We start from the raw sequence: 15,203 nt of genomic DNA on the forward strand, positions 1-15,203 counted from the left end.
TAATTCCCTACAGACGTCACAAGAAGCGATAAACCTTGGTGGCAGAACGATCTGTCCACTCTTTCAGCTTCCATTCCAGTTAACAATGCATCAAGCAGCATCCATCGACAAAAGAGATCAGTCAGCGCAGAACGCTTTGTGGAAACCTTGGTGGTAGCTGACAAAATGATGGTGGGATACCATGGCCGCAAGGACATTGAGCATTATATTTTATCAGTAATGAACATTGTAAGTTTGATCCCTCTTTATTTCCCAAAACACTGTTGACCTACCTGTTCACAGATAGGGAAATATCGTAATATATATATAGATATATATATATATATATATATATCATATATATACACACACACTAACACAAACACTAATGTTATATCTTATATATATATATATATATATATATGTGTGTGTGTGTGTATATATATATATATATATATATATATATATATACACACACACACACACATATATATATATATATATATATATATATATATATATATATATATATATATATATATATAATAAACAAATAAAAACATTTTCAGTAATTATTTAATTATGAGCTGTATTCATAAAGACTTTGGAATGCAAGAAAATGTTTTAGATTCAGGAGCATGGTTCATATATTCAACTAATAAGAATTGCATTGGTTTTGTAAGGGTTTGATTAGACCATGGCATAACTCACAGGTCCAGTTCAGTTCAATAAGTGCTGTATTAAACTAGCCTCTTAGAATTTGCATAGCTGTGGCGACTGATAACTAGAAATATTCTACCTCTTAAAAGTGCTTGGTTTATTTTGTCTGACTTTGTGTCTTTTCTTATTTTCTGGAGGTCAGGTTGCCAAACTTTATCGTGATTCCAGTCTAGGAAACGTTGTGAACATTATAGTGACCCGCTTGATTGTTCTAACAGAAGACCAGGTGAGATCTCTATTAATTACATTTCAGGTTTGTTGATAGTTTGTTATCCACAATGATGGGGATGCAGTGTGAACAGAGTGCATACCTATATACTGACACTCCAATTATGAAGAAAATTGATATGCATCTCCTTTAGGGTATCAGGATCTAGTTCATGGTGACCTGCTTTGGAATGGGATCTGGTTTTTAATTTAGCAGTGCATATGGTATCCACGTGAAGAGATTCCAAACTATAGCGATTATATATTGACAATATACACACAGATGTATAGTATATTAGCTGTTTCAGTCTTATTTTAGGTGTGTTTCAAATCCCTGGTAGTCTGGAGACTGAACTCCTGTCGTGTAAAGAGTTCTAGAACTTCAGCACTGATCTACATCCTTGCAGCGGCACACATTTCTCTTTTCATTCAAACTTAGATAGAAAGCATTAAGAGCTTGTATTACATGTTGTATATATTTTGTATTACTAACATACAGCCACTTTGTTTTCCAATCTGAGCTGTGTAGAAAGCAGTGACATGTTATGCTGAGCGGCAATGCGAATGAAGCATTTGCAATTCAGATTAACTCACTGTACCTTCTCTCGTAATTGAGCAGCGAGTCGGCTGTGATCTTGCTTTATGTCGTTTGTGCTTTGGCGCATGAGATTAAAGGGTACCTAGCCATCTTGTTTTTTTTTGTCTTCTTTCTGTTGTCAGAATAGCAGGAGTCTGTGTAGTACCACTGAAGTCCAAACATTTTTTTTTCTAATTTGTTCATGGATACAAAAGAATCACAATGATTCTTCATTCAACAATGCCTGATGAGCTTGTAAAATGTATTACCCTATAAACTTGTGTTTTCTACGTCTCAGGTGAAATGAGTTTAGTGGTCTAAGGTTCAGCTGACAGGGAACGAGGCCAAGGAGTGGATGGGCATCAAGACTGGACTGGATGGTCCCTTTTAAAATGAAGCATGCACACAGGGCAGTGTGAAGAGGTTCATACTGCCACTGCTTGTGTTATCTCTGCTTCGTAAAAAAAAAAAAAAAAACAGAACTTACTGTTCTGTGCATTTAAAAAAACAAAAAGTGTATGTTTGATTTGGCGTAAGTACTGATAGCTGACAATATCCTTTAAAGTAATCAAAGTTGTAGTATATAAAGATGAATTACAGGGAGACATTATTCCTTAAAACCACGATGGCTAATTATAATCCCCTTTTAGACTTGAGTTCTTAACAACTGAACTTAGCAGCCTGTTTTGACCTTTCCCGGTATGCCTGTTGTGTTGCAGCCAAACCTGGAGATAAACCACCATGCAGACAAATCCCTGGACAGTTTCTGCAAGTGGCAGAAATCCATCCTGTCCCACCAGAGCGACGGAAACACCATTCCGGAAAATGGGATTGCACATCATGACAATGCCGTTCTAATCACTAGGTAGGAGGCTGGTTATTTGTATACGTTTGACAAGCGCAACTTCACATGAAATAATACCCTTTTACAATCTCTGCAAAACCTCCAAACTAGTAATCCTGATTCACCTGGTGCAATAGGTTTACACTCCAGACACTGTGAAAATGATTTCCTCTTTACCTCACTGTATAATAGTTTTAGTTTCCTCTAGAAAGAAAACAGAGATCCTTAAATTATTGGTTCACACATACTGTACCAGCCATTCTTGTATGAGCCATGGCAAATTATGGGTGGTGGCCAGTCTCTTTTGGAACATTGCTGTTAGCAGAAGCCTGGTTTATAATTGCTTGGTGTTTGAAACCCAGCAACTGTATCAACTTTCTCTTTGTTTACATTTGTGCCCAGCAGTAATGGTGAAGAGCAGTCTATCAGTTATATAAATAAATAGCATTACACACACTCGCCATTTCAAAGAAAGTCCATACGCTGTGGAGCTTTTTAACACTGAAACATCTTTTTGCAGTTGCAACTGTAACAGGTAGTGTGGCCAAAAGCAGCAGTAGTTCAAATACATCAGGATACGTCAGTCCCAGGTTGTGTTCTTTACAGACCTTCATGAGTTCTGGAAAAAAAACATTGTATTGTTCGATTCTTGAGTGTTAAAATAGGCTGAATGTGGTGTACAAATAAATCATACTGCATTTCAGGAACTGCATTGAAATTCTTGATTCAGCTTCACAAGTGCTTTCTCTTTAGTATATTAACAGTCCTCAGGTTTTCAGTTTTCAAGATAGGACGCGGCTTGGAGTATCTGTCTACTTTTCTGATTAAATTGTCTGTCAATCTCACTTATTGTAGCATCAAGCTCAGAGAAAAAAAATGTTGACTTTATGTTTCTCTTGCATAGGTTAAAAAACATAGGATTCTGGCTGGCCGAGTACCATAAAATTGTCCCAGTGTTTTTGTCGGGGCGCCTTTTCCTGAATGTTGGCATTTGCAGATTCAGAAAAATTAGCACAATTTTCAACTCTTAAAAAGTACTCAAAGAAATAACTTTCCGTCTGTTCCCAGGCTGTGCAAAACTTTTCAACAGCTCTCTATGACACTTACTGCACTGGCTAAATCAATGTTCTCCTCTGCAAAAAAGTGCAAGCATTAAATAGCACACTAACTGTGCTACTGCAGCTGGGCTCAGACATTAAGAAGACACATGCTGTCCTTAACTGCACATTATGAAGGAACGTGTGCAAACTGAGTACACGCGCATCTGTAACTGCATGTTATGAGGAACTACGTTCAGTTTGTGAGTGTCAGTGACAGAAAGGGCAAACGCAATACATTGATAAGCAGAAATCAATATTTTGGAGATGATTATTGGAGGGGCCAGTGCCCCTGCTTCCCCCCCCCGTACACGTCTCTGCCGTTGACATATACTTGGTGGCATGCTTGCTGTCTGGTGTATTTTCATGCAGTGCAATCAGACGGCCGCAATGAACAAGGAAAAAGAAACAAATAGTATATATGGAGGCAAACTAGAGATGTTGCATGTGTTTGGGTTAGTGCAGTTGTGGAAACATTTTTGGATGCAAAAGTTAACAAACTGATTACAGAAAGAAGTGATGAATGGATATTGGGTATGTCATGTAATAAGCTACATATCCTCCCTTGCCTTACCAGGTTATCGTGAGTACTGGGAATGCTTGAGAATAACATTATTATTGAAACCACAGGTTACTGCAGCCCAGTCATGAGTCCTGTATAAACGATACTCATAGACTGCGATATTGAACTGATACATCCAAGTGGCAAAGTATTGAACATTGTTGTTGTTTACCATTCAATCTCATATAAATATCTGGAATATATATATATATGTTTGCAGATTTCAGAAACATTTAGTATTAAATTTGTTCACTCCTAAGTCTACATCAGTTTATAACCTACCACCATTACGTTTCAATAAATACAATTGAACCGGGACCTTAATGGTTAACTTTCTCCCTGTGAAACCGCATAGTTCGGGCCAGGGTTAGATTGTTAGTGGATACAGTAAAGCTGGGAAAGCTTCTGTATGGTAAATGGTAGTTTGTAAGCAATTTGTTGCTAATCAGTGAGGGTAATGAATCCTTTGAATGTTTACTGCTTGCCAAGAAATTGCATGAGCAATCTTTTCCTAATAGAGTAGGCAATGTGGTGCAGTGCTTCTACACACGAGTTAGCAGGTGTCTCCAGATTTCATATTTCACAGCAAGCACGTTGTGTGGGAAAGCATTCCCAAATTCGATTTTTTTTTTTATGTTTGACATACCCTAATTACAATACAATGACACTCATCAAAATGGCTGTCTACTCATCTTAATTTCTTCTAAGTTTTACTTTAGAATCTGTGATTGAGATTCTGAAGTTATGGGTGACGTGTCCGTATCATATCGACCTAGCTGTGCCACTGATTCAGACTTATGTTCAGTACAATATGACTGTTCTAACCAGACCCTAAACACGACTTACTCTTAAAGCCTGACATAGATGATTATTCACGTATACATGCTTATTTACTGAACTGGTAATCAATACAGATTTAACATGGTATGCGTTGCTTTTGCCTTCTACAGAGTCTTAAAGGTAAGTAAGTGATTACAATATAGGTTTTTTAGCCTGCCAGTTCTGCTTCTTTTGCTTCTGCACTCTAGTGTACTTGGCTGAGAGACCACATTCTAGCTTTATTTCTGCAAACAATTAAGCAAACAATAAAGGAAACCACATTTTCAATTGCAAATGTATTTGTGTGTTTCTGTGGTTTGGATTGGCATGTGATTGTTTTGTTCTGCTTACGATTGAACTGAGATGGAGCCAACATATTTTGCTGAAAATGTAAAAAAAAAAGAAAAAAAGATTAGGTATATATATTTTTACAAAACCTAGGAAAAAAAAAAACATTGCAGTGTGCCAGCAAATACTACAGTATACTGGCATTTTTACTTGTAGCATTTTACTCCAGTGCTATTTATTTCTAAAAAGATAACAAAATGTTGATGTTACAACTCAAATAAATAACTTGTAAAAATGTAATTAATGTAAGAAATCATGTTATTTTTCTTGTTGTTTTGGTCACAGTTAGTTTTTCTTTATACAAGTAAAAGCACCAGACGTAGCTCACTGGTCTTGTATATTGTGAATATGGTGCTGGTATTCATGATGCCCCTTTGCTATTTTCGGTATGTTTATGGGTTTGACAAAATTACACTATCCATGTTTACCAGTGTGGTAAGTTTTTCCTTCTATTCTCATATAGTGTTTATTGGTCTGGAAAGTTCATTATCATTCAGCATTAATGTCTGAAGCACAGCCAATACTTAAACACTGAGTTTAGAGTAGATGCACAGCAAACTCATGTCAAAACATGCTTAGACAAAAGGAATTATGATAAGAAACTGAACACGCCTGCCACTGATTTTTAAAGTGTAGAAGGTGGGGTGTTTTTAATTAACTTCTAAAGGGTTTCATTCTGCTTCTGTTTCTTCAAGAGACAAGATGTTAAAATGGAAAGCACTCAAAGTTAATTACATGTAGCGTGGGCACTCATTACACTGGTAAAACGGAGCAGATTACAGTTTCTTGATCTGCCTCTCATCTCTTAGAGAATGTACGTATCAGCCATTCTTCCTCTGGTGATATTAAAATTCCATTGTGATTGGGATCTAGAGACTGATATTGAGGTCAAGGAAGAGACTAGCTGGGTTGTGGTGCAGAGGAAGATAAGGGGATCTTCTTAAGGTCACAACTGAACCATTGTACCAAAAACCATTGTATTTAAAACTTGCATGTTGAAGAACCTCACGGAGGGCTATATTCTCACTTTCTAAACACATTTTAAAGGACCCAAGTGTTTTAAAATCAAACTTCCTTCACTGAGTGCAAGTTACTTTTATATTAATGTCTGCAAAAGTATCAGAAAACTCAGGAAGATTATATTTTATTTAATGATTAATGGCAGCTTTTAGATTTGCTGCTACTTTAGATCAATTGAATAAACCCCAAAGAACTGTATTATTAGTAAAACACCTCTAATCTTACTTTCAGTATTATAACAAAACTGCCATTGATCATCATTCTTATAAGGCACATTTTCTTGGCAGGACTGTTTTTCTAAAGCGTTAATGAATTAGAACACTTGGTAATAATTTACGGGATACTGTATTCAACAGAATCACATCTGTCCTTCTCAGGTTGTCTTGAGCTTTTCATTCAGTGCGTTTTGAAGTGCTTGTAATACCTTAACATTCAATTGAAGTACAAGTATTAATGGGGCACTTAGAAGCTCTATTGATTACTCCACTTTTTTTTTTTTTTAAGTTTTGCTCCAAAATACTATTTTCTCAAGCTTTTTTTTTTTTTTTTTTTTTTTTTTAAACTTGGAGCAATCACCGACCTCGTCACTCCTATGAATCTCATTATCTCAGTGCACTTGTTGCTGAGGTCCCATTTTCATCTGAAAAGATGAGCAAAAGAGTCTATTTATCACCATTGTTTTACACCTAGTTCAGAAAGCTATAAAACAGATCATTAATGTAAATTAGTTTAGACTAACCACAATGTTTTTTTTTTTAATTCAATTGATAATTGACAAATTGAACTTGTTAAAAAAGGATGGAAATTAATTTCACTTAGGCTGCTACAGGATGATAGATGGAGGCTGTGATCTTTTATCAAAACAAGGACAGTTATTAAAGAATATTTCAAGCTATAGCCTTATACTTTTACTTTATACTGGTGCTTTTTAAAATGATAAAATAGTAAATTTGGAACATTTTTATAATTTTTTTTCAAAAGCTGAATTGAAGTATTTTTCATTTCCAGTATAATTTGTACTTCAAACTATGTTGCTGTTTGCTGCTGTCTGCAAGAATGAAGATCATTTAAAAGGACACGTCCTTCCTTACCATAGAAATGAATACATGGATAGATGATCGTGTGGAAAACCAGGCAGGGTTCAATTGAAAGTAGCCTAATTTTGCACGAGAGCAAGTGAAGAGCATATTAGCATAGAAAAAATGTAATCGTTCTATAAGTGGTATAGCTTAAATATTAAAAATGTAATCTAGGCAAGGCCTTATGAAAACTTTTAGATTATTAGAGAACTGTTTTTTTTTTTTTTTTGTCTATGGTGTCCATTTGAGTTATTTTTGTTTCAACTGGATTTTAATCCAGGCTTTTAAAGTCTGCTTACCTACTCAGATCAATATGGACCCTAACAAACAAAAACTTTTTGGCAACAAAAAGAGCAAGGCCAAAATGGCCTTCAGTTTAATAAGTTTGTAGAGGGCACCAAGGCCACTAAAATAAGTCAAGACCAGTGTAGGTTGTTGTTTAATTTTACTTAGGATTCATATATAAAGCTAATTATTGGCCACAGAAATTAAAACACAGGTTAACTTAGTAATAACTATGTATTTGAAAATGCTGTTTTTTAGGTCAACCAACAGCCTAGACAGGTCTCTAGACTAACTTTTTGACTTAAGAGCCAATAGCTTAGGCCAATAAAAGAAAAAGGATGACAAATCCGATTGTGTTCTACTGTCACAAAATATTTTACAAGATTCAAGACTAGGGTGTGCAAACTATGTATCAGCTGCAGAGTCACTTACAAGAATGTCTCAACTGAAAGACAGAGCACAAGAAGGTTAAGTGACTTGCTTAGGGTCACACAATGAGTCAGTGGTTGAGCTGGGATTTGAACCAGGTACCTCTTAATTACAAGCCTGTAGCTTTAACCACTGGACCACACATCCTCCTTTTATGTATACTTAAAAACAGGAGGAGTGCCTTACAATTCTTGTTCTGTGCCTGAACCAACACCAAAAGAGGAATTCATCATGATATAAATGGTGATTGCGGTGAACTGGAGCTTACTAAACTCTTGTGTTTTTGAAAAAAAGACTTTGCAGATTGGCATTGACAGACGAGAGTGGTTTTGTTAAGTTCCTGTAATACGCCTCCTAGTACAAAGAAAACTGATAGATTCGGAGTTATGTTTACATTTCTGTAGTTAGTCCATTTAGCATTTTTTCTTCTTTCTTGTGTTTTATGAAGCAGCACCAAGAAGGGGAAAGGAATGGAGTTATTCTGCAGGTAGACAAAATAGCATGTGTTAAAGGAAGGGGCGCCCCATTTTGTGAGCGAGCAATCAATTAAACAAGTTTGACTTTTCATGGCTTAGGGCTAGGTGTCTAGGTGCATTTGCTGACTGCTATGTTTAATATTATTATGAGGCGTGTGAGTAAAAATGGATTTTAATAAAGAAGGATGTGAGGGAGGGAGTGCTGGAGTAATCAAAAATAAAGGAACGGAAGCCTCTTAGTCCTCTTCGCGCTCTGCTTAAATCCAAAAATAAAACAAAAAGGAATAAAAACAGAAAAGAGCCAAGTTAGTAAGGCCTCCATTCGTGACACAGTCCAAACTCCCACGTACTTCCCTCCAGCCTTTTTTCCCCCGCCTCTATTCCTCAGGACCAACCCCGAACACAGTAGCACGTTCCCTTTAGTATGCAAACCGCGCCCCGGTCGTCAGTGGATCACCAATCCCAAACTGACAGGTATCCTTAATTTCACTTGACTCCAGTGGCTGGAATTTACATACTCATACTTCCGCCCCTCACCAAGGTGTCGCCCCTCAAAAAGATGACTTTTGTCATGGTCACAAGACCTTGGTAAGGGAAGTCCCGAGTTGGTTTGATGCCTTCTACTGTTGGGAGGCTGAATTGCAGACCGAAACCCCTTTGACTCATCACAATCATTTATATATTTTTAAAACAATATAGCTAGGTGCTCATCCAAATTCACTGCATACAGTTTGAGAGACTGGTAGACACCAGTTATTTCTGATGGGAGCTGATAAGATCACATGACTACTGATGTCTGCAATTAATGACTGTGTGGCACAAAACAAGGATGGCAACAATATTCAAGGGTCCCTTTAATTCTTCCCATTACAAAACTGCTAAACACAAAGAACAGGGCCTGACATGAGCAGTAACAGCAATTACAGTGAATTAATGCAGATATGAGTTGACAGCAGCAATAATACACAGGCGAGTTTTATCTTCCAGCAGCTGGCCTGTGACATGCCTAGATCCCGGCTTCTACGAAGATGAAAATCATCTCAGAAGGGGCACAGTTGTCTCAATTAATCTATGATCTCTATAGTCAGTTTTACATTATTTTACATATAAATGCACTAAGGACAAAAAAAAAAGTAAATTCATTTAAAATAAAGTTTAAGCATCTAATAGTAGTTGAGCAATGCCACAGGCAGAATTCAAACAGCAGATTTAGGGGACTGATGTCAGCACTGATTGAGCTAAAAGAGTCAACCAGCAGAGACCACTTTTAACCCCTCCAGTTTCACTATAATGTTATGTACTTAGAGTACATTTACACTTGGGTCTTACTGATTGCTGGGTCATGAGAATAAATCTGCAGTTTTCCTTTGTTTACTTCCAGTCAATCAGGCACATTACACCTCATTCTTTGTGCAGCAAGTGTTGCTTAAGTCAGTTCAAAAGTCAATTTAGATGCTTCTGGTGAGCTATTGCTGCCAGGTAGCACTTCCGCAACCTATACAGAATGGAGGTACTGTTCCCAGAAGCTCCATATTGAATATGCTGAAATCTGGTACAAAATATTGTGCTAAATTGGTGGGAGGAAAGCATCCATTTGAATGTGAACAGAGCCTATTTTTTTTGATGGATGTCTGTTGAACTGAACAATGGTGAAAGGACCATTAGCCCTCTTGATAGAGTTCTGTCTTTTAGATGTGATGATTCTGGATTTAATTCCATATCCCTACCCCTGTGCTTTGAGGTTTATGGTAGACAGCTATGGGTGTGGGTAGTGGGCAATTTGTCTTAAGATTACACATCTGCCTGTGTGGAAAAATAGGCTGTTTTCACTGTTGTGCAATATTTTAAAGACATGTTCTTATTGGTAGACTTCCATTATTATATCCTTCATGAGCCTTTACTGAGTAATACACAGCTTATATTGATAACAACTGTTATGTGTACTGATGTTCCTAATACATTCCTTGGAAATTATCAACAGGAAATTCTTCGTGAACATTTATTTCTTCAAACCGGCCCTTTTTTTTTTTTGTCAAACATTTGTGCTGCCCCTTTTCTTGTGCACAATATATAATTTGCTCTATTACTTTAAGGGGTTATGATACAAGACCTTGTGTTGTAAGAACTATTTACTCTTTCCATGTGCTGCCATCAACAGGAAGTCTCATTGTAAAATATGTCCAGAAACTACTGTGTGAACATTATGGGTCTTTTCAGACAGCTCGTAGCCGCATCCCGGCATTGACACCGATAGCAACTACTGGCTGGGTTAAGTTAAAAAGTTAATGATTGTAAAGTTGAAAGACCTTTCTGCCCAGAAGAATGTAACCATGAAGAGGTCAGTGGACCAAGAAGGTCTTCAGTTAGGTTTTACTAACCTTGACAGCGTAGTTTATGGGACACCCTGACATTTATTGCTTTGTTGCTTGAAGAATGATGACCCTGAGTGGCCCTACACTTTTCATTTGTCTTTTAATCATATCCTGAGAAACAGGATCTCTTGTACAAAAGAATGGCTCCCTAGCTGTGACCTCTGACCTGGGATTCAGTTCAGGGTTACTGAAGAGACATTGAAACAGGAGCGGCTCCTTCTGGCAGTTAATAAAGAGAGAATCTTGTTCATGTTTGCTTAGCACACACTTTATAGATCTTTGTAGAATATCAATACGTAGATGTAGAACAGCTTGTGACTGCCATGGATCCGTGTGGGTACAGACATAAGCAGTACAAGTGTTCTAAGGGTGGAACCATACATAACAAGTTAGCACAGAGGTGGGGAAGCAATTTAAAGCTACCTTTGCTTGTGAACCATCCTGGTATGCTTAGATGTTGGATTGGATGAATAAATATGAACACCATCTCAAAGAACTCAAGAGTAAGATCCAGTCGAACATGAGAAGGATTGGGCTTGGAGTCGTTTTAAACTAGCTTGGAGAAAACTGGGCCAAATGCAATTGCTTGTCTTATTAAATTAAAAAAGAGAAACTCTGGGAACTAACCAAAGGTGTGTTGTTTTGTTTAATTACAAGATGATAACACTTAGTTGGTATGATGTTATAAAACAAGTCCAAATAAGTCTTTCACAAGAAGCTTAGTGGATAAAAAAAAAAAAAAAAAATTACAGAAGTTGCCAAATGCTTTTTAACAATTCCTTGAAAACATGCAGATGCCTAAAAGTTGGTGACAGTACTAGAAAGCTTTTGTTAAAAGACTCATCGCCCAAGAAGCGAATGTGCCTAGGATAAGTGCTTTGAAATGGAGGAATAACATACTTCTAAAGGAGTGGAAATTTCAGACAGTTTTTGTAAGCGATTCTTAACTGTGTGAAAGTTTATACTGTGTATGTCTTTCATTTATGACTAATGATACCCTGGAAAGAAATTACAAAGGGAAAGGGGAAGTTGTTGTTGTTTTTTTAAATCATCATTATTATTATTCAGGATCTACTTGATGAGCTAATCAGCAGATGCAATGCAAGTGATTCAGAGTTTCTTAAAGGTCCTGATCCCTCCTCTAAACGCACTGTAATTCTGTTGAAAAGAAGGCTTTGTAAACTTCGCAAATTGTATGTTTTCAAATTGGTTTAGGCGTGCAATGCAAATTCTTTCAAAACAAGACCTTACTGTTCATCCTTTCTACTTAATGCTAAGCTGAAGAGCTGCTACTGAAAAGGCAGAGGAATGTTCAGGCTATGCAGTGAATTGCATCTCTTTTTTTTGTCATGAAGGACTGAAAGCCCTAAAAGATTTAAAGGGAAATTGAAGAGCATTTGAGATTACATTTGAGATTACATTAGATAAAAAAATGGACGCAGATGAAACCCTGCTGTCATACCCTTCCTTATTCCCCAGGTCACTGCTGTAAATTACTTTCTGTTCTCAGGTTGTCCTAACTGGTAAAATGAAGAATGTATTTTATAGATGATTACCTCTTGGACACTTTACTTCTAAGGACATTTTTTATATATATATATGATAGTATACACCATACTATCTTGTAAAGGTGGTCATAAACATACATGCTCCATTAGGTCTGGTTTGGCTTGACTTTGGTTAGTAATGGCTGTCCACCAGTAGGGGAACCGAGAAGACACAGGTGTACTGGTGCTGCCCAGCCAGGTATTGCCTTCATTGATATGAACTAGAAGACCACTTGAGCGTATCGCTTTAAACATCTCTGTCAGTCTCTTTGTATAGTCTATATATGTCTGTCCAGCTGTCTCTGTATGTGTTGTATGTATTGAATTTCCTTTCTCAATTTAAAAGCCTACCCTTTGTAGTTAAATCCTGGATAACAAAAGCATAACGGGGAACTGAGAATGCAGTTTACACTACCATCTAAATGTATTTGCAGTTTGACTAATTGATAACAGACAGGAACAACCAGTAGCTATATATTGTAGCCAAACTGCTGCACTGATTTGCAGAATATCATGTCACATTATATATATGTATTTGTGTGTATATACACATAATGAAAAGGTTTTAGAGGTGGTAATGGAATACCAACCTAATCCCTTGAGTGGAAAAACCGACCACATTAATCCTGAGTGCTGCTGACTGAAGGGTAGTGAATGGTCCTTCTTCAGGAGTTTGACTGACAAGATGTTTTACTTCAAGGAATCAGATTTGCTGTTCATAGCACACAACAGAGACAATTGGCCAGGAATGAAGGTTAATTGAATGTAATATGTAGTTGTTTCTGAGTGACAAGTCCTACAATTGTTTATGGTTTCAGCTAACGACATGACTACCAAAGGACTGACATTATAGCTGTTGAATTTTTATATACTGTAATATACACTGTGTGTGTGTGTGTGTCTATATATATATATATATATATATATATATATATATATATATATATATATATATATATATATATATATATATGTCAGCCTTTCACATGTTTACTATTGAGTTGTCAGGTGAGCATAATGCAGCTGTCAAATTAGCTATTCTAAATTTAAAAGCACAGTTTAACTATTTAATCCGGTTGCTTTACTCCAATGCACTGTGGGCAGTGATGCGTTGCTACTAACACAGATCTTTAGCCATGGAAAATGAGGTTGCTAAACTCTCTCAGCTGACTGGAACAATTCACATTTCATTTAAAGCGGCAGGTCTGCCTAGGTAAGTGTGTCTTTCCAGCTGCACAAGAGGGAAGGGATTTATAGTTGAAGTACAGAAGCTTTAAAATCTTAACAGGCCATTAACTGCAGGATATGGTTCATGAGATTTAATGGGAGGCTGTTAAAGTTAGATAGGACTGTTCCAGAGATGGAAAGGAACATATGAATCCGGGACGGTTTCATTTTTCCCTTTAAACTGATAATAAAAAATATATTGTCTACCCTGAAAAGCCTTCACCCTTTGATAAGCAGCGCCTGTCAACGTGAGGAACTTTCCAAGACTCATGAGCTGAATTTCCATTTCATTACATGTCCTGTGGTGTTGTAATTTTTTTTTTTTTTTGTCCTTCATAAGAAGGAATTTCCAGCACATTTCTCAGCCCTTGACATTCATTAAATAGAACATTAAAAAAGGACTTTGAAACTGCACCGAGCTAGGTTTCACAATTAGAAAACTACAGGGCTTGGGAGACCATTAATTTGTACATTGTATATATTATTACTGTCTACAAGCGTGAACGTTTTGTGCCAAGGTTCTGATCTTTAGCTCACATTGCAGACCTTTTTCAGACTGTGTGGACCTGAATATCAATAACGCTTTTAATTGCTAATTAGCTCATAAATAACACTGATGTTAAAACCATGTCCTTAATTAAGCCATGGCTTAATAAGTTTTTGAAAAATGGATACTGCACCTTATAAAAATGTATATTGTGGTCAAGTTAACCATTAACCATTGTCTGACACAGCGGTCATTACCGGTTAGATAGACTGCTGTAATATTTAAGTCTCCAAAGCTGAAGAAGCAACCTTACTTATTGTAACTGATCAGACTAAATTGACCAACCAAACAGGTTTACAGTAAGCGTGGGCACATTTAGATTTGACAAACGGAAACTCTTCTAAGGTTGGGGCAGTTAGGTGCCGTGACAGATAAACCTGCTGCAATGACAAATGTTAACCTTATTCTGACAATAAAATATTGCATGAGGGACAATATTATTTGTGGGTCCTCAGCTTTTGCTACGAACCTCCTCATTCTTACTGTACTGAGCACAGTTCAGGTAATAGTCAGGAAATAGTCTGCCAGTTACTTGAGCTAAAACTAAACTACATTAGGAAGTTATGTGACGTATAAAAAGGCATAGTAACCAGGTGACAAATGTACACACTGCAGTAATGTTTTGAGTTTATGTTCAGAGCTTTATATTTGTGAGGATGTGAGGAATGCCGCTCTGTATTGCCATAGAGGAGAACAGCTGTTCTTCAGGAATGTGAGCCCTCTGTCAGGTGTCAGCTTCTGCCAAGGGGCCTCCTAAAGTACTGGTCTCAGGGTAGCTTGTGGTCACTCAAACATGATTTCTGATAAGATAATGGTCAACTTCCAGGGACAAGATAATAAAGCTCAAACAAACCAGTCTATCAGTCAACATCATCACAATGTACTCCCTCAAGTGACCTCCAGGCTCCAGGGATCACACGTTGTAGAATTTATAAACAATTAACTTAGAACCATGAAGACAAACTTGTACCTCTTGGCTTGCATTCGCCAAGCCAGTGTTAGCCAAGCCAGTTATAGGAGCTTGAAGGGGCACGACTGATGGGCCATTAAACAAAAAAATAAAATGAG

At 37.0% G+C, this 15,203-nt stretch overlaps 1 protein-coding gene across 1 annotated transcript in view; it reads left to right on the forward strand.

Annotated features, from left to right (window-relative positions):
* The window catches only part of LOC121300733 (A disintegrin and metalloproteinase with thrombospondin motifs 6), an 82,219-nt gene that overhangs the window by 5,431 nt on the left and 61,585 nt on the right, over positions 1 to 15,203 (forward strand). The window contains exons 4-6 of the mRNA XM_041229502.1: positions 14 to 228; positions 842 to 925; positions 2,203 to 2,348. Of these exons, the coding sequence (XP_041085436.1) occupies positions 14 to 228; positions 842 to 925; positions 2,203 to 2,348 (445 nt within the window). The remainder of the gene's footprint in view (positions 1 to 13; positions 229 to 841; positions 926 to 2,202; positions 2,349 to 15,203) is intronic.

The sequence above is a fragment of the Polyodon spathula genome, chromosome 2 (assembly GCF_017654505.1).
Source record: "Polyodon spathula isolate WHYD16114869_AA chromosome 2, ASM1765450v1, whole genome shotgun sequence".
NCBI lineage: Eukaryota > Metazoa > Chordata > Actinopteri > Acipenseriformes > Polyodontidae > Polyodon > Polyodon spathula.